The 17,888-nt window shown below is 35.2% G+C and overlaps 2 protein-coding genes across 2 annotated transcripts in view; both read right to left on the bottom strand.

The window, feature by feature from the left end:
• The window catches only part of abca12 (ATP-binding cassette, sub-family A (ABC1), member 12), a 68,239-nt gene extending 60,155 nt beyond the window's left edge, over nt 1-8,084 (bottom strand). The window contains exons 1-11 of the mRNA XM_028022585.1: nt 7,819-8,084; nt 6,171-6,249; nt 5,928-6,021; nt 4,047-4,182; nt 2,963-3,093; nt 2,696-2,766; nt 2,134-2,304; nt 1,757-1,950; nt 1,362-1,480; nt 1,136-1,236; nt 750-896 (exon numbers count right to left, since the gene is read on the bottom strand). Of these exons, the coding sequence (XP_027878386.1) occupies nt 750-896; nt 1,136-1,236; nt 1,362-1,480; nt 1,757-1,950; nt 2,134-2,304; nt 2,696-2,766; nt 2,963-3,093; nt 4,047-4,182; nt 5,928-6,021; nt 6,171-6,236 (1,230 nt within the window). The 5' untranslated portion in view covers nt 6,237-6,249; nt 7,819-8,084. The remainder of the gene's footprint in view (nt 1-749; nt 897-1,135; nt 1,237-1,361; nt 1,481-1,756; nt 1,951-2,133; nt 2,305-2,695; nt 2,767-2,962; nt 3,094-4,046; nt 4,183-5,927; nt 6,022-6,170; nt 6,250-7,818) is intronic.
• Nucleotides 8,085-11,473: 3,389 nt separating this feature from the next.
• Nucleotides 11,474-17,682, bottom strand: pofut2 (protein O-fucosyltransferase 2). Its single transcript, XM_028022767.1, has 9 exons — nt 17,464-17,682; nt 16,656-16,909; nt 16,411-16,555; nt 16,103-16,213; nt 15,160-15,226; nt 14,822-14,947; nt 13,558-13,738; nt 13,167-13,290; nt 11,474-12,181 (listed from the first exon to the last, which is right to left on the bottom strand). Exons 1-9 carry the CDS (start codon nt 17,637-17,639, stop codon nt 12,028-12,030), a joined length of 1,338 nt encoding a protein of 445 aa, XP_027878568.1. The 5' UTR covers nt 17,640-17,682; the 3' UTR covers nt 11,474-12,027.
• Between the last annotated feature and the right edge of the window lie 206 nt (nt 17,683-17,888).

The following is a 17,888-nucleotide window of genomic DNA, read 5'->3' as shown; positions in this document are numbered from 1 at the left end:
AGATCATAGGCATAAATTACGGGGTTTTTTCCACCTACTCAAGGTAGGATACACAACTGACAGCATTCCTGTTTTCAGGTCAGACCAGTCAAGTTAAAAGGGCTTCCAAAGATGATAACTTCACCTGGAAGTTCAGTCTTTGCAGCTGTTGGCAATATAGTCTATAATTAAAACTAATTGTCACAAATTTGATCCATGTGAGAGATGCTACAAATCATTGTGTCAACTGTTCCTCATGGCCATAAAATAAGAGCAGGCCGGCTGATGTTATTACTAAACTGTGGGCTTTGCATTAGACAAAGAGAGATTTAAAAAAAAAAAACCGATGCTCAGTCTGACTACGACAAACCTGACAATAAAGCAGACGTTTTTATTTTCTGCTCAAAAGCTGAGAAAAGTGGTGAAATAACCTAGTACCAGTGTAACTTAGTGGAAGCGATATATGCACAGAATTACTTATAATAGCTTAAAATTAATAAAATACAAGACGTGTTTGCTAACATCTTGCAAACATGCATATTTCCATGACTGCTAATTAACTTCTAATTAAATGCAGTTTCCTGGTCTGTTAGTGGCGGAACCGGAGTTGTCTGTTGTCAGCAGGGTTTTTTTGCATACCACTGGGTCTATTTAGCAACATGACACAGCAACAAAAAAAGGCGAAGCAGAAAAACATTCAGCAACTGGATCAATACTAATTTCCCAAACTACCTTTGGTTCTGATTATAACGCTTGAAATAACACCCTACCTCTTTTGCCACTTTGTCAGGACAAATCCAACTCAGGAGCATATCCAGGGTGCCTGTGCTGCAGGCTGCTGTTATCCACATTGTGTTGTTGCTGTTGAAACACAAGTGAGAGCGCACCATGTCTTTGTCCCACATCAGTCCTACAGCCTAGAATAGGGAGGACAGTTTATTATTATTATTTGTTTATTCAGTGATGAGTGACATAATAAATCCCCCCTCCCCCCCAGACATTGAAGATTTGGCAAAACCTGCACTGCAAATTTAAAGTCTTCTAGCTTTTGAAAATGGTTGCTTAACTGACACTTGGGGGCAAAAGCTAGAGGTTTTTACCCCAGCTTAGGCCATATTGGTAACCCTGTGCCTGTAGTCACTGGTACTTTGTTTACCTGGTGCAGTGGTATGTGAACCTCCTGTAGAATTAGCTTCACAATGTCACTGACTGAGTCACTCCTTAATGTGACAATGTCTCCAAGGCTTATCGAAACATCTAAAGAGATTTAAATCTCACATTAGCACGACATTTCCACAGCTTCTTTTTAAAGAATTATTAAAACAGCAAGAGATGGTATTCTCTTTATACATATTCAAATATAATATATGTTTTAAAGTTACCTTGTCCGGGCCAGTTCTGGACATACTGGATGATGTCAAAGCTTCCATCAAGCACTGGATCTACCTTGAAGATGAAGTCAGCAGAGTCAGGGAAGTTCTGCTGGGTGAAATTCAAAAAGCTAAAGAAAGAACAAGAAAATACAAATCTGTGAGTACAACAGGCAACCAATGAACCAATGCACATGGAGACAAATTAATTGTCAAGGTCATTAAAAAATTATAGGCTTAAAAGAAGGCTAAATATAGTATTTGAAAGCATATACCAGTGCAGAGGTAGTTTGAATAAGGATTTAGACAACTACCATCTAAGAGACCTGTCTTTTTGACATAAACCTTCATATATTGTATTTGTAAAATCAAGTTTTTGTGCTTTTACATCAGCAAAATTATATTACCTCTTCATGTTTGTGAGTAGGGTTTGCGTGTTGTTCAGTATGTCTTCAAGAGAATTGGCAGAGAAGAGCTTGGGAAAGGCTAGAAGGTTTTCCCACATTGATGTCTCATTTTGCAGCTGATCAAAAAACATCACTGTCCCTCCTGCCAGCAATAATATCTCATCCGGATTGGTCATCATTAGCTCTGTTATTACCTGAGAGCAAAGAAAAACATCTGAGCTGCTATGCAAAACAGGTTAAAAGAGCCATTTCTCTATTAATTTCAAAGTGGACTGAAAGAACAGATAATCATTTTTAGTTTTTGCACCATCACGAAATTAAAAGGTAACATGTGCACACTTAAGGCCAGATGGTTTAAATGACAAACTGGAACATACCTTGTTCAGTGTTTGAAGTGAGGCTTCTAACAGAGTGTTGTTGGAGTTGCAGAAAGTTACCATAGCATAGGTGACTGCATTGGGTGAGGTTTGGTTCATCCAAGGAAGTGTAACAGTGCAGAAAGCTTTCTTAAAAATGTTCACTGACTCCATAATTGTGTTCATGGTTTCCTGCAAGACCCAGGTTGGAATTTACAACAGTAAGTACAACATCCATCCAAGAAAATATGTATTCGATTCTCTTACACCAATGTTAAATTTTGGATTAATATATTATAATTAAGTGGAACAAATTAAACTCTTAGAAACAGACAATTAGTTTTACATGTTTTCATACATTTCTACAGAGTTACAAAAAATGCTCTTTATTGTCTCAAGGACTTGTATGCCCTGGTTTGACTGAAGACCCAGCTTTAGTCATTCTACACTCTTTCAAGCCAATGAGAGAAGTTTAAGAGTCTCTGTTGTCATTAGCTTATCTATCCTAAAGAGTATGTACATTATATTTCTGCAGAAATACAAACGACTGAGAACGACTGTCATTACTCTAGCGGACACTCACCTGATCGGGCAGAGAGGTGTTGAGGGGACCCATGAGAGGAACATTTGTATAGTTGGCTCTGTTAGATGAACCTTTAAAATATAAATCCACAGTTCAAGGAGAATGTCGAAGTCAATACAACAATCTGAATACCAGATAATAAAGTCAAATTCCAAAGACTTCTACTTTCCTGTATAACCAAATCTCAACCAATGGTGTGAGTAATTACCCTCATTATAACAAGAAAAAAAACAGTACAACATAAATGTATGTAAAGTAATAACATACCAATAATGCTTTCCATGAACTTAACCAACTTAGCAGGGTCATTTTGAGTGTCACTGGGGAAAGCCTGGCTGAAAAACTCCTTTCCTTGCATCAAACCTGCCAATGGAGATGTATTTGGCAAAGGAGCAGACCTGTGAAACAAATAATGAAATGAAATGACATCAGAGTTATATATTGATTTTCAGAACAATAAAATCAATCATTCCCATTCACGGGCACACGTGTGAAATGGTATTTCTTCAACATTAGTGGAATATCAACAAAGTCTTGCGCATATTTGTAATGGGAACACTGCTATTGTCACCAGCTCTACATTAGCTAGTTAAAACAGCCATTAAACAACCCCAAATCACAGAAAGTCCACCACAAATATTTTGAAGAAATAGAAGGGCAATTTTTTCATAAGTATTGTAAATTGACTATAACTGAAATGAAATGTGTCCCAAGCTGGGTAATCAGTGAGCCATAAAACAAGAGCGAGTATACTAGCCTGTATTGTGCGTAATATTTGTTATTCGAATATTAAACTGTACTCTTTTTCTAGTTTTTGCATGATTATATATACTTAAATCTCAAAAAAATATAATGACAATGATCATTGATTATTGCATATTTATTGTCTTGTTTGTTGTTCTGCTTATTTTTGTTTATCATGGACCATGTTTGTGTCTGAATAAAAAGGATTGATTGACAATGATAAACAGCATTTTTTGTTTGCTTATAGAACAGTCTTTGAGGGAAAACTAAGGTCAGGCGTTTTATATAGCTAGACACAAATTGAATGCAGACAACCTGAACGACAACACAAACTGGTTTTTCTACCAGCTATTCTCATTCCATTAAAGGGCATTCAACTTGTTTTTTTCTGCTTTATCAATCAACTAAAAAGAAAAGAAATCTTTATGTAAAAAAAAGCAACGTAAAAAAATTAAACAGAAAAAAGAACAGAAGCAATAAGTAAAGAACTGTTTTTCTCTGTAGCCAGAGAAAAAGGATCAGAGCCAGTTTCTTCTATAAAAGATGAGTTTGCAGTGAGCACACAAAGCGTATTCGTAAAGGTAAAATAAAGTAACAGACAGATTACCTTCGATCTCTTGATGACTTTGATGAAGTTGAGTGCAGGCGGGATGTGTTGTGACATCTGCTGTCTGTGTTGCAAAGAAGGGTCTGTAGGAAAGGGAAAAAGCCCGTGCTTGGTAGGTTCCTTGGTCCAACATAACCTAGAAGACAGTTAGAAAAATGTTATAGTTGGATGTAGATGTTCATAAGCAAAACCTTTAATGAGTATATTAGTAGCAAACTCTAGCAGTTATTTATTTCTCATGTTTCATTTTGAAAGAACATTTCATGAGAAACAATGTCATGGATAAAAAGTTTTAGTCTATTGAGTCAGTGCTATATCACTTCTATTCCCCTCACTGCAAAACCAACACCACCTTTTGTCAAGAAAACAATCTCAGCTTTGGTACAATGGAAAACAAAAGAAAATGACATGTGACGACCGTGAAGATCAAGTTACTGTCAACCAGCCATCACCGCTAAATTCATGGAACTATGCTTTCCCGGTATTCATTCTGGGGAGCTCATAGTGTTTTCTCAGTGACAGTCACAGTGATTGTGTGAGACATTGTCAAACCCAGAGAAAAATGACTTCTGAAAAACTTGCATTCCATGAAACGTCACAGCTTTTATCTGCTTTTATGTGCCCAGTTTTACTGAGTAAATAAAGTGTTGACACAAGGAGAAGTTAACTGAAGAAAATGAAAAACTCATGAAAACCACATAAGAAGAACAAAAAACTATGTATTCATAAATAGATATGAAATCAGTCTTTGTATTTGTTCTTTTACAATGTAGATAGAACTAAACAAAGTACAAATTACATAACTTTTAAAGACACTTAGTCAACAGGGTTACTTATACTTATATATATACTGTATATACAAATACAGTATATAGATATATATATGCATGTTCTCATGCAAATATAGCAGAAAATGTCCTAATAATATAGTGGATGTCTTTTTTTGTCTTTTTTTCTATACAAACCCACAGAGATGATCAAGTTCCAAGTGTGTGTTGATATTAAATATAATCTTTTTATAACAGGTTGAACAAACAAAAGGAAGTTGGTCAGCTGTTTACGTGAAAGTATGTACTCTTTCCCTGGTGTTATTTTGCAATACATTTACAATCCAGATCATGAACACTGATATATTGAAGTATGCAGTTTACTTGATTACCACCATTACTATCTATAATGTGTGTTTTTTTAAGCTGGAACCATTTCAATACCTGGTAACCAAAACACTAGATCATTTTTCTCCCTCAACATGAAAAAATATTTGACTATGAACACTCAAAGGAATGTGTGTGCCACTCCTATCTTACAGATACCCAAAGGATTTAAATAAATAAAAGCATACAAATGGCAAGTCAATAGTTGTATAGCAAGCTTTATTCTTAAGAGGAGTTGGTGTTTGACATATGTTTGCTCTGATTAAGAAACTTGAAAGTCCTGAAACATCAAACTACTGACCTTTAAGATGTCAATCCAGAGTCCTACACTGAATAGCAGCTCAGGAAGTCATGCACATTTTAAATCTGGTTTCTCAGCTTTAAGTAAGTCCTTCATAAAGACTTTCCAGGACTTAAGATAAATTTCCACTAATCCTGTGTTTTATTTTAAATATTTTCAATTAAACATGTTTAGCAACACTTGAAAAGCTATTAGAGATATAAGATACATAAGATACATTTTATATATTTATTCTTTTTGGGGGGTGAGGGGTGGAAATGTATAATCTACCTTAAATAATGGCTAGAAACAGAATAAAACATTGATTCATTAATCTGCCTTTAGAATTCTTATATGATCTCAATGTAATGACATTTGATTTCCAATACCTTCATTTGATTTGCTTGGGACTCTGAAATACTTTATTTGCTCCAGTTTTATACTTACATGTGTTTCTTACAATCGGAGGGAAATGGTTCCGAGTCACAGCGATGAGGATGAAGATGATCAAAGGCCAGGCAATCAGAGTCATGGACCACAACTAGGATGACATCGTAGGCGTCAGTAATGGTAATCAATTCTAACTACATTCATTTTAAGAAACACAAAGTTACATGAGACCTACTCTATGTTTTTTTCTTAATGTAAATATCTAAGCGAAAGCCTCCACTACATTGGAAAGTCACCCACCGGCTGTCTGATGATGCCCAGTCCATTCTTCCAGAGAAGAAGTTTCAGCTGTCTGAAGAACGCCATGGGACCAGAGAGGCTAAAAAAAATCAATAAAAGATAAATATACATTGATTCAGTGACATTCCCATTGTTACTTTTAGGCTAAAATAAATGGAAGTTTATAGAAAGCAGTAGCAATACTGTTTCTTGGTACAGTATGTTTTGTTTTCAGCTACAACATATTTATTCTGAAGAACCACGATGGATAAATTATTTCAGGACTGAAATTCAAAGCATGTATTCATAATTAGCCATTGAAATATTTTTCAAACTCTGGTACCAGTACCCTTGGTACTTCACTGTGTTTTAATGGTACCCAGATGAGATTTTGGTGCTAGTTAAAGGTAAATACAAATACGTTATTATGGTAATTTATTTCCATTTGTTTTCTGAAGAGTAATATTACTTGATTAACAAACTGAAGCAGGCCATATTGAAGGAACAAGTGCTGGAGGCGGATAATACTGTTTTTGTTTACATCTGAAGTTGGAACTTGGATCTGAGGAAAATCATTAAATCCAAGTTATTGTGTTTCAAGTTGAAGCTCAGAAACAATTTGCCAATGTTCATTGACCACGATTTAATAACAATGTAAATGTCCAAAGAATTAGATTAGGTTTCATAGTATTGTGTGAATCAAAGATTTGATTAGATATAAATCATCAGAAAGGCGAATAAACAGCAGCAACTTTTATGAATTTTAAGCACTCCTATTTCAGTTTCTGAGTAAAAGTTTAACTCCCTAATCAAACAAACCATCTTATAAGTAAATGTTCAGAAAAGGTCATGTGAATTTGTTCTAAGAGTCAGACCTTGTAAGGCAGCATTCCCTGTCATGATGTAATGTTTCCCCGGCATTTATTTTAGGAGAAAAAAAACAATATTTTAACCTTTTTTTCTCCATTCAGTAATCATCCATGGAATATTTGCTAAAGTTTTTTTTTTTAACAATTTCCTTCAGACTTCCAGTTAATCTGAACCTAAACCTTTAGGGATTGCTCTAAAGCTATGTTGAACGTGTTTTGAAGGTTGTGTGGAGGGGAGCTCAAATTAAGGGTGATGTCAAGGTGGGCTTCACATCATCGTAATTATAGAATTGTATTAGATATATACCACTGTAAACAAGCAAGAAGCTAATCAACAATTCTGGAAATGGTTTTCCAAAATGCCAGGAGTATAAAACTTTTATTCATTTCATTTAAATTGTATTTTATTGACAGGTTACTTTTATGTACAAAAGCAAATGCAATGCCATGTAATTAAAAAATGTTTTCAAATGATTAATCTTTTATGTAGTCATGGCTACTGGAGAAACTGTATCAGCTGTACCTAGTCTACTTTAAAAGTAATCAATTCTAGGAATGTAAAAACAGATAAATTGACATAAGCATTTTCAAGACATCTTCAAAGAAAAGCATTTTCAACCAAAGCACCAAAGTAATTTTAAAGTAGTTAAACATAATTAAGAAACAAATAAATGAAAGGAAAGTGAATTCTTCTTGTTTTCTTCTTTTTATAAATCAGCATTTAGAATTGATCCATGTGCTACACATTCATAAGCTGTTGCTTAATAATCCAACTTATTGTAAAAATAGTTTTGACCTACCTGAGCACTGTTGTCCTTGTAAATTAGTTAAATTGTTTGCTATCTGTGTGAAGTCCACGGGGTTATTAATAAGGACATCTTGCCGCAGGAGATAACCCCCTAGCAGGATGTCCTTTCCATCAGTCGTTAACTAAAGTAAACTGAGAAAATTTCCCTAAAAACAGGTCAAATCTAAAGCTCAGAACCCAAAACGTTCCCTCCGTGACTCCGCAGTGCTTGAAGCCGTAACAATCCTCACTTCATTAAACGTTCTTAGTTTTCCTGAGAATGATAAGCACCTCCTTTGTGCCAGTAGATCTGTGAAAGGGTGTGTACTCTTGCTGTGTTCTAAACAATGGAAAAAAAAAAAAAAAACCTCCATTACTTCCTCGAACAAATAGACATACTTAATACAGTACAGTATACAGAACAAGTAGAGGAGCTTTTAAGAACTTATTTAAATTAGAATCAAGGGATTGTATGTTGCAGATTTATAGAGCACTTTATAACATGTATATAAGCAATAATAAGTAAAAGAATATAATCTAAAATCATAAGGCTATGGGTAAGACATACTCATGGGAAAGGAGATGTGTAACGTGTAATTTAAATTACAGAAGACGAGTTATAAGGCAATCGTGCTATTATTCTACATTGTAAAAAGTGGCACAAAAGCATCAAGTTACGCCCAATCATTTTGTAGGCTGTTGTTGAGGCAGTAAATTCTCCAGAGGAATTAGTCACACATTATCACAGGACGAATCCACTGGGATAAATCATTTCCCCTTTATAGCTAAGAAACAAGATACACAAACACTAAATCACTGTAAAGTAACAATCAAAAGAAAGAAAGTATTTAGAAATGGAGTAGCCAACTATATAAAGAAAAATGGCAGGATTTCAGAAAAAAGAAAAACAAAATGGAAAGCACGTAATTTAAGTTGAACCATGTTTCCTTAAACAGAAGTTGTATAACAACATGGCGCTGCTCTGAAGTTTTATCTAATCCTGGTAAAAGAGCAGCTGTCAGGCAAGCTGAGCAACAAAAACATTCTTTTCATTTCAGCTCTTCTGCAACAACGTGAGCAACTGGAAGCTTCAGGGTTGGGCCTTGTGGAGTTACAGAGGTCATATGACACCTTTGGTTCGCAAAACATCCAGAAGTCATCCGTCATTAAGGTAGATAGACCGGTTTTTTATGCTGATATTATTATGCGAGGGTTAAAGGGTGCCACAGATACAGTTAAGCAAGGTGTAACTACACTCAAAGTTATTATTTTGAACAAGAATTAACTTGTCTTAACAGCGAACAGATTTTGAAGAATTAAGATGGTATATCAAAGTAAATAAATAAATACAGTCATATTAAATAAATTAGAATATTATTAAGAGGCACTTTTTTAAAACTTAATTCACTAAGCCTTTATTTCTGTTCACTATGACGAGCCTCCACTTACACCTAATGCAAACGGGATATTTTAGATTAGAATATTACATCATACACATAACAAAATCTGTTTTATTACAGGAATGTGGACTTTATGAAAAGTATGTTTCATATCTGGACGTAGGTTATCATTTTCAAATGGTATCTTTAACCTGTTAATCACGCCTCACCAGAATGAATATTCAAATTGAATATGATTGTATACCAAAAGAAGTAAGCCAAACTTTTAGGTTTGGAAATCCATTTTAAAAACAACTTACATTTTTTCTCAGAAAAAATAAAGATGGTTTCATGTAAAATAAATTTTACATAAAGTCATTAAATGTAAAAATATTTTTAATGCAGAAATGTAATCTTTGTAGATACAGAATTAATTTACTTGTACAAAAATAAGTTTCCATTATTTTTGGAAACTTATTTCCAAAAATAATAAAAACATAAATTGTTTTTAGAAATAATTTATGAAGTCATGTTAATTGCTGGTGTTGGCTGTGATAAAAGTCAGTACTGGTTGCTTTATGGAGATGCTTATTTAATTTGCCAGCACGACTTGGAACCTGCTCATAATGCCAATAGCATCACTTCTTGCTTAAATAATCTGGGAATTGATACCTCAGAGAATCTGTGGGATTTCATCAGGAGAAAGATATTTTTAACTATAACAATGTTAGCATGGCCACTGCCTTCCTATGCAATTCCACTCGAAAAAAATTCTCACTTGCAGCACATTCTGAGCTTTCTCCCCTTGACTTGGATTGTCTCCAGTAGATTTTCTCTACAAGGCTAATTAGCGAAAAGAAAGAGAAGTTGTGAACAATTACATTAATTTTCTGTGCTGCTTTTATTATTGTAGTCTGCCAGTAGTTTGTGCAATGGCAGCGGAGGACGTGAATGAAGTGGTTCAATCTGTGTTGACCACGCTTCTCTCTTCGCGGTGGAGGACAGCTGTTTACACTGCAGACAATTTCCGTTAAATTTCTTACGATCAAACTGGCACATTACATTTGTCACGGGAGAAACGTTAGCAATTGGGTAAAATTTAAAACCTCAACACAGTCCACGCCTCCAGGAAGCAATCGTTTCTCAACAGCCAAGAGCCCAGACCCTCTGTATGAAGCAAATAGTGTAGGACAAGGGGCTGGATTTAACCAGACTGCCACAACGTAGTCTTGGAGCTATAGTGTGGGGTGGCAGCATCAAATACACACTATCATTTTGTAAGCTGTTGTTGAGAAGGTATATTTCTCCACTGGGGTTAGTTACACTGTAAACTAGGAGAATCCACTGGGATAAGTCATGTGGGAAAAACAGACTTTTTTTTCCTTCCCAACAATTCCCTTGTCTAGTAAATGATGAAAGCTGTTTTAGAATAAGAGTCCACAATAATACAAAGACTAAGGGTAAGAGTTCAGAATAAAAAGCTGAATGGAAAAAATTGTTTGTTTCACATTTCCTTATACAAAGACACATAACTATGAGTATGTTTGCACTAAGCTTTTATTTTATGTCAAAGGGAGTTCCAGAAAGAGAAGCAGTCCAGCTAGCCGAACGACAAACGCATTCTTTCCATTTATCAGCAGAGGTTACAGCAGCTTAGCTACAACATGAGCTACACAAAGCGTCACTGTTGGGCCTTACAGGGTTATAGGTGACATAAGGCCATTGCTTTGTAAAAGGTTGAGACCGCGTCACCAAGGTAACTATAGTGTTTTCTTTCAGTTCTGCTAATACCATGTGGTTTTTATAGTCACAAACATAAAGGTAAAGGTGTAGTTAAAACACCTTATGCAATAGGGTCATTTTCCAAGACTGCTGATGAGGATTCAGACTGACCTTTAAAATAGGGATATCGTGACAAATCAATGTCTTTGAGGTTTATATAATATTATTCCCTCATCAAAAACATACCTGCTTTTATTTGCTTTGATTCTTTCATGCATGTCTAAGAAATTCTTGAATCTTTCATGGCAGCCATTCAGCGGTGGCTAGGCGCTTGCTCTCACAAAGAACCATCTATTTCCACAAAGCTCCTCTGGAAGCAGCAGTCTCAAGCCAAGCTTCTGCCTCACAGAGAACTACTCCCCGGTCTCAGTTCCTTCAGACTAGCAGTAGCAGCAATTAGCAATCACCTGGCAGAAGTGCACATCTGTCAAGCTCATCTTATGAACTACTTCTCAGTATTTTTGTGATATACAAAATTTAACTATGTGCCTAGAAAAAAGCATAATACCAAATCTTTAATCATTTTATTTACATTGCTTTTTTAGGAATAAAAAAATTAATTTCAGTTATGCATATACACTTTCTGTAAACAAATCTTTATTGAATGGTAGATCTTTAAGCCTAGCAAGCTTTGGTTCCTTCCTCTTGATGTGCTTTTGATTTTTTTATACATTATTCTTAAAATACTTCAGAATTCTTAAACAGTAAAAAACATTGTTGATAATATCAAATCTAAATCAAATACAGTCATACACTAGTGTCAGTCTCCACTTAACATAATTCACTCCACTTGTGAGTTAGAAATATAACGCAATAAATACAATACCCTTTTTTTATGAAAGATTCACAGACCATCGATCTAAATAAAACTATATACAAATTACATTTCTGAAGCCGACACTGTTGAGCAGCAGAGATTGAGCCTTTTAAGCACAAAGTTCAAACACAGTGGCCATCTAACACTGAAACCATGAAAAATCCCCAAACAGATCTTTTTTCATAAATCTGTCAGTTGTAATACTGCTTTTGGCACTTGTGCTTCAGAAGAGGTGGAGGTAAAGTTAATAAACAATTTTCCAGTGTGTGGGTTGTTCACATTGTTTCTCAGAGTCTCCACAGAATCGGTTGTACGTGGTTTTGGGATCAAACCCCAGGATTTCTCTTTCTTCGTGAATCCGAAAAGAGAAGGTGGAAACTGATGTCCCAATGAAAAACCTGGGAACAAACAATTAAAGATATAAATTAAGCAAAATTGTGAAGAAACAGCAAATAGAGGAACAAAAGACTATAAAGGTGTGTGAGAATGTCACTTGTGGTGAGAAACTCCATGAGTCACCCTGACCAGCTTATCAAGTTGGGTGATTTTTACTGACGATCTGAAGATGTGGCTGGAAGATCTCAGTACAGACTACGAGCTTACTATTTATACCCTGAAACACTGGTCTAGTGTAACACAATGATTCAGTAACTTATCAGATGTCCTAAAACAATGCTCTCATGTATCAAAGCAATTCAGTATCTTACCAGTCGCAACTCACCAACTGTACATGTTTCCGTTTTACATGCAGTATTTATAACATGTGTTTTAGCTGAAAGCCTATCATTTGCAATTTGACCATAATGCTGATAATCAACAATTTAAATGTGCAATATACCTACAGCTGTTAGTATACTACCACCACTTTAGTCATTACATTAAAAAAAAAAACAAGTGAAAAGTAATGTGATCTCATTGACATAAAAAACATTCCAAACTATAATGACTGCATTTCACTTAGTTCTGTAATTAAGAGACTAATTCAACTCTCATTAAACACCTGATCTGGCAATAATTTTTTGCAAGTTTTAGAATTGGTCAAAACTAGCATTTTGAAGAATTGGTCAAAACTTTTTTTACTTGTATTATTGCTAATACAAGTAAAAAAAAAAGATTGTATAGTAATAATATGGGGTCTAACAGCATGTCAATCACATTAAAAAAGGCTTCAAATGAACATGTAATTTACTTATATCTTCTGGTAAAATGAAAGGTTGGCGGGTTTGTATATGTGTCTGCATATTTATAATAAATGTTACACTGCCTCATTTCAAAATTGTTTGAATCACCTAGGTTAGTAGGCTGGAATTTCAAAGTGTCTACAATTTTTTTTAAGCTCTAAAACAAAAAAAAAGTAAAGTACAACCTGTCAAAGGAAATTACCTTGCATGAGCACATATCCACTGGTCAATAATAGCCACTCCTCCATCTCTGAGCAGCTCCAGATCCTCTTTGGATGGCTCAAACCGCACCATGTCTGGCAACAATCTTTTCAGCTCTCTCAGTTCTACATGAATAATAAGATCATTACCACTTGCTTGTTCTGTTGTCTTTATAATTTGTATGGGATTTATTTGCTTGTTGAATCAAACATGATCTAAAAAGTTAATGGATTAGATTTTGCATGTAATAAAAAAAAACAAATCACAGTTAGTAGAAATAATATTTAGGAACACAGGTCCGAAAGCAATTGGTAATGCACAAATGAATGAAACAAATACACATGTTATTTTGATAGATTTATTTCTTTCAATATAAGCTGCTCTGCCATTACCTTCTCCGTCTGCATCAGTTGCAACAAACACTGTCTGAAGCTTGTGTTTCTTCATCACACTGCGTATCTTTTTGGCTGCCCCTTTCAGGCTGGGCACATCATCTCTGTGACCCCAGATGAAGTCCTTCCTGCGAAGATGAACCCCAATATATGGACCTCCTATAGCAGAGCCAGGCTTGGACTGATGGGAATTTAAAGGAACAAGTTTAAATTGTTGAATTATTGCTAGTTCTGCTCTACATAAGTGTGTTTTTGTAGAGCACAGTTATGTAGAAGTCTACACAAAGCACAGTTAACACAGTGTTTAACAGTATTAACTGTTAAACACAGTTAACACTGTAAACACTGTTTAACAGTTATGTAGAGTAACAATATAGACTTACTGTATGTTACATTAAGCTGCTAATAAGGTCTGCTAATAAAAAGGCACACCTTCGACATGATGCTGCCAATATTTTTCAAGAGTGTTGCGCTATTTCTCTGGGTATTTGTTTTTCCTTCTACTTCACAATTCTACATTATTTTGTGTGGCTTTATCATAATACAATACATACTGAGATTTGTTGTAGTGTACATGAAAAGATATGAAAAACCATAATTCCTTTTATAAGGCCCTATATAATCAGGATATTTTTCAGCACAAGGATTGTGTTGAAAAATATCAGCACAATATCCCAGTGCTGCGATGTGACACCCCCTCAAATTGCAGAATTTGTTGGTTCAATAAGCAATGAGATAACTAAACTGGGATGGGCAATATCTTATTGTTCATCATTAAATAGGAACAGTAGTATTGATGATCTAAAATGATCTCCAATTGAGATCTCCAAATGTCCTTAAATGCTAAAAACTGCTAGCATGAGTGGGACTTTACTGCTTCAAATATCATGAGCATCAGAAGGCGTTTTATTGACATTTTAAAATTTGATCAAATGGAATTATTGTAGCTTGAAAGCTGTGAAAAAATATACTCTAACAAAGATTTGTCTCTTTTAGTTAGTTTTTTTTAACTGGCTGAGATAAAATATATTTAGCTGGTTTCTGTTTGTATTTCTAATTGTCCATCTCATGCAGTCGTTACTTCTGCTTTCTTGTCAAACAGGGTAGTGGTTATTATATAGCTCAATACATTATATAATCCATCTACTTGAAAGAGACAAATATATTCCCCTCAAGGTTGTGAATATGGTTATATGGCAAACATTTCATAACATGAAGTTTTCTAAGAAGTGGCTGTGCAATAATGGGGTACACAATGACTCACTTTCATGCGGGTCCAGTTTTCATTATATAGTGTACGGTCTGTGTCATCTGTGGAGTTCAGATATTTTGCTCTGAAATCATCCCCTATGAGTCGCAGGTGCTTGACGAAAACCATGCTGCGCCGGGTCTAAATGAAGTGAAAAAAATATAAATATCTCTGCATCATCTAACAAGAAACATCCTTTAAATGCATATTAAGGACACGTTCTTTCTCAAAGAGAGAAGAGCAATGCCCCAGGATTGGTCAACATTAACCTAAATTGTTATTAAGGAAAACAAAGAAACAAAAATCAACCTTTCGAAGACCAAAACGTCTAATACAGAGGTAGTGTTACTTACATTCCAGTAGTCTTTTCCAGCATAGTGATCATGTAGGAGAGTCTCTGCTCTGTCAAGCATGACTGAGCTAAAAAAAAACATCACAACAAACAAGTTGATTCAATCTGAGTTCCAGTAAGGTCAAAGAGAACAAACAGAGACACACCACACTAAAACAACAAAGAATTCAGATCATTCTTCCCTGGACACAAACAAAGGATAGGGATAGGTTACTTTTCAAGGAATTTTGCATTTAATCTTTCTCAGTATTTGATAAAGTACAACCGTTTTTAGTTAGTTTTCAATTTTGGCTGATTCCGTTTTTTCCCCCTAAGGACTGCAACACATAAAACGACAAATGTGGTCCAAATAATAATAGCAGTTTTGAATCCCACAGAAAATAAAGAAACTACAAAATAATTCTAATTTATGCATCACGGCATATGCCTCTAACTTTGATCAGACTTTTATTAATTATTGTCAAGATATGCATCTTGACAATAATTAATTGTTGTGCATCAATGTGCATCTAAGAATGCACATTGGTGAGCATTCTTAGATGTGATAAATAAAGAAAAACTGTTTTTTTTTTCAGTATTTAGCTGCTGATTACTGATATGTCAGTCAAGAAAAACTGGAGGATTCTGATTTCTGAAAAACTGACTGGAGCATCTTCAGTGCTAAAGTGAGAACATGACATAGTTTCAACAATTTATCAGTAAATTCGATGCAGAAGCATTTCCAATTAAACAAAACTGATTCACCCCATGCTTTATAAGTAATGATTAGCAATGTATTTGGACATTATGATTTCTATCATTATATCCAATATACTTATTATTTATTATTATATTTATTTTTCTTTGGGTTTTATCATTTTTTTTGGATTAAGAATGTGCAACGGTATATGATATTTCAGAAAGTATTTATGTTCGTGGAATGTGAAATATATTTGCGGACTTACATTGCTGTGAAGTTTTTCTGAAGAACTGGGGCCATGATGGATGCATGGCCTTGAGCTGATAAACATGTCACATTCCGAGCCCTTGTTTCTTCATAGCCCCAAAACCAGCCCCTGCAGAAACACACAGAATAGTGCAGAAAAAGAGCTTGTTTCTACATGTCTGATTAAACATTTCATCAAGATAAATGCATTTACTTGACATTTATTCTTTATTACTTCTACTGTGCTCTCAAGCTGGTGTATATTACACATATAGCGTCTTGGTCATGGACTATAAAAACTTTATCTGTATTGTATACATTTTTTACCTGTAGTAGCCCTGTTTATCTTTGGTGTACAGTAGCTTCTCAATGCATGCACGCTCATCAACTTTTTCCTCCCATCTTCCATCAGTCCATCCTTCGGCATAGTTCTGTAGCACAAGCACCTGGTCTATGAAAGGCCCTCCGTTTTCTAAATTGAAAAAGGTAAAAAGGTCTGTTTGGCACACTGGAGTTGACATTTACATTAAAAGTAGTTTAAAATGTTTAAATGTGCAAATTGGTGTTCTCACCAGCAATAAATTCCTCATACTCAATAACAGGTACGTTGGCTTGCAGGCTGGTCAGGCTGAAGAACTCTCCCCATGGGATACGAACCTGGTGGATGTCAGGACTTTGCCAGTGATAGAGTCGACCCCAAGGGGGGAGGACCAATACCCAGTCATCCCCTTCTTTCCTCAAAGTCTTGACCAGTGAGGCCATGCGGATGTAGACATCTCTTCGCAAATTAAACCCTTCAGGTGGGTTTACATCATATAAAAGGTACCTGATATGTAAAAAGATATATAGACAGATACATTTTAGTACTAACTTTACAATTATATCTATTGTAGATCAAGTCGCAGTTTTGCTTAGTGTTCTTACAAATCATAAGATTAGGTTTGATCGAATACTACACCTTTTGAATAATACACGATGGACAACCCCCCTCCAAAAAAAACAACAAGATTTCAACTGTTGCAGGTTTAGATTAAGGTCTATGAAATAATATTTAATCATTTATTCTCCATGTCGAATACATATACAGCACAATGATGTTTGGTTAACCTATGTAGGCATACACATAAAAAGGGTTTATAAGTCGTAAAGGTAGAAAGAGATCAAATTAACAACTTTTTCAAAAGAATCGTGTATCTCTCGTCAGAGACAGAGGGCTCGAATACCCTCATGAATGCTTGATAAACACGAGATAAACGCGCACTTAAAAGTCGAAGACTGTCGCCAAATAGTGACGTACAAATCAAAGTAAACACCAACTAGTAAAGAAAAAGCGACAATCTTCAATTTAGCATTTCTGACAAGCTAGGACAATAAACTCACCGAAGATCCCTTGCTGCAGAGATTGACACTGAAGCCGTGCGGCTCGCACTGAACACATCTTCGGATTTTATTGTTTGTAATGCTGCAAAAGCGACGAAAACAGACAAAAGGAAAGGGCTAAACGAATGCGTTGGTGCCACACATATAAGAGGTATATGCAGTGGGCTATACGCCATTTTTCTTCCCAGCCACGCATTTCCGGAAGCTGGGAAAGCGTCTGTAGTTGCCGAGCAACTACCAAGAACTTCTTCTTCTTCTTTTCTATTATGGGGGATCACAAGCAACTTTCAGATGAGTACGTCACCTACTGTACATTAGTGTGTAGCAACATTACCTTACATCCATTAAATTCTATTTTTTTTAAATTTTGCATTATGAAGATAGATATTGCTCTCTTTAATCTAAAAGTATCCTCTACGTTTCCT

Source organism: Xiphophorus couchianus, chromosome 7, assembly GCF_001444195.1.
Source record: "Xiphophorus couchianus chromosome 7, X_couchianus-1.0, whole genome shotgun sequence".
Lineage (NCBI taxonomy): Eukaryota > Metazoa > Chordata > Actinopteri > Cyprinodontiformes > Poeciliidae > Xiphophorus > Xiphophorus couchianus.
Note: the sequence above shows the minus strand (reverse complement) of the source record. Positions and strands in the feature narration are given on the sequence as shown.

What these genes read in the sequence shown, in the direction of transcription:
- pofut2 (XM_028022767.1), bottom strand. Translation starts at nt 17,639, where the DNA reads ATGGCGTATAGCCCACTGCATATACCTCTTATATGTGTGGCACCAACG. An exon ending in AAAACTGGACCCGCATGAAA is followed by an intron (nt 13,739 to 14,821) that starts GTGAGTCATTGT and finishes AATTCCCATCAG; the next exon opens with TCCAAGCCTGGCTCTGCTAT. An exon ending in TGGATATGTGCTCATGCAAG is followed by an intron (nt 12,182 to 13,166) that starts GTAATTTCCTTT and finishes GTTTGTTCCCAG; the next exon opens with GTTTTTCATTGGGACATCAG.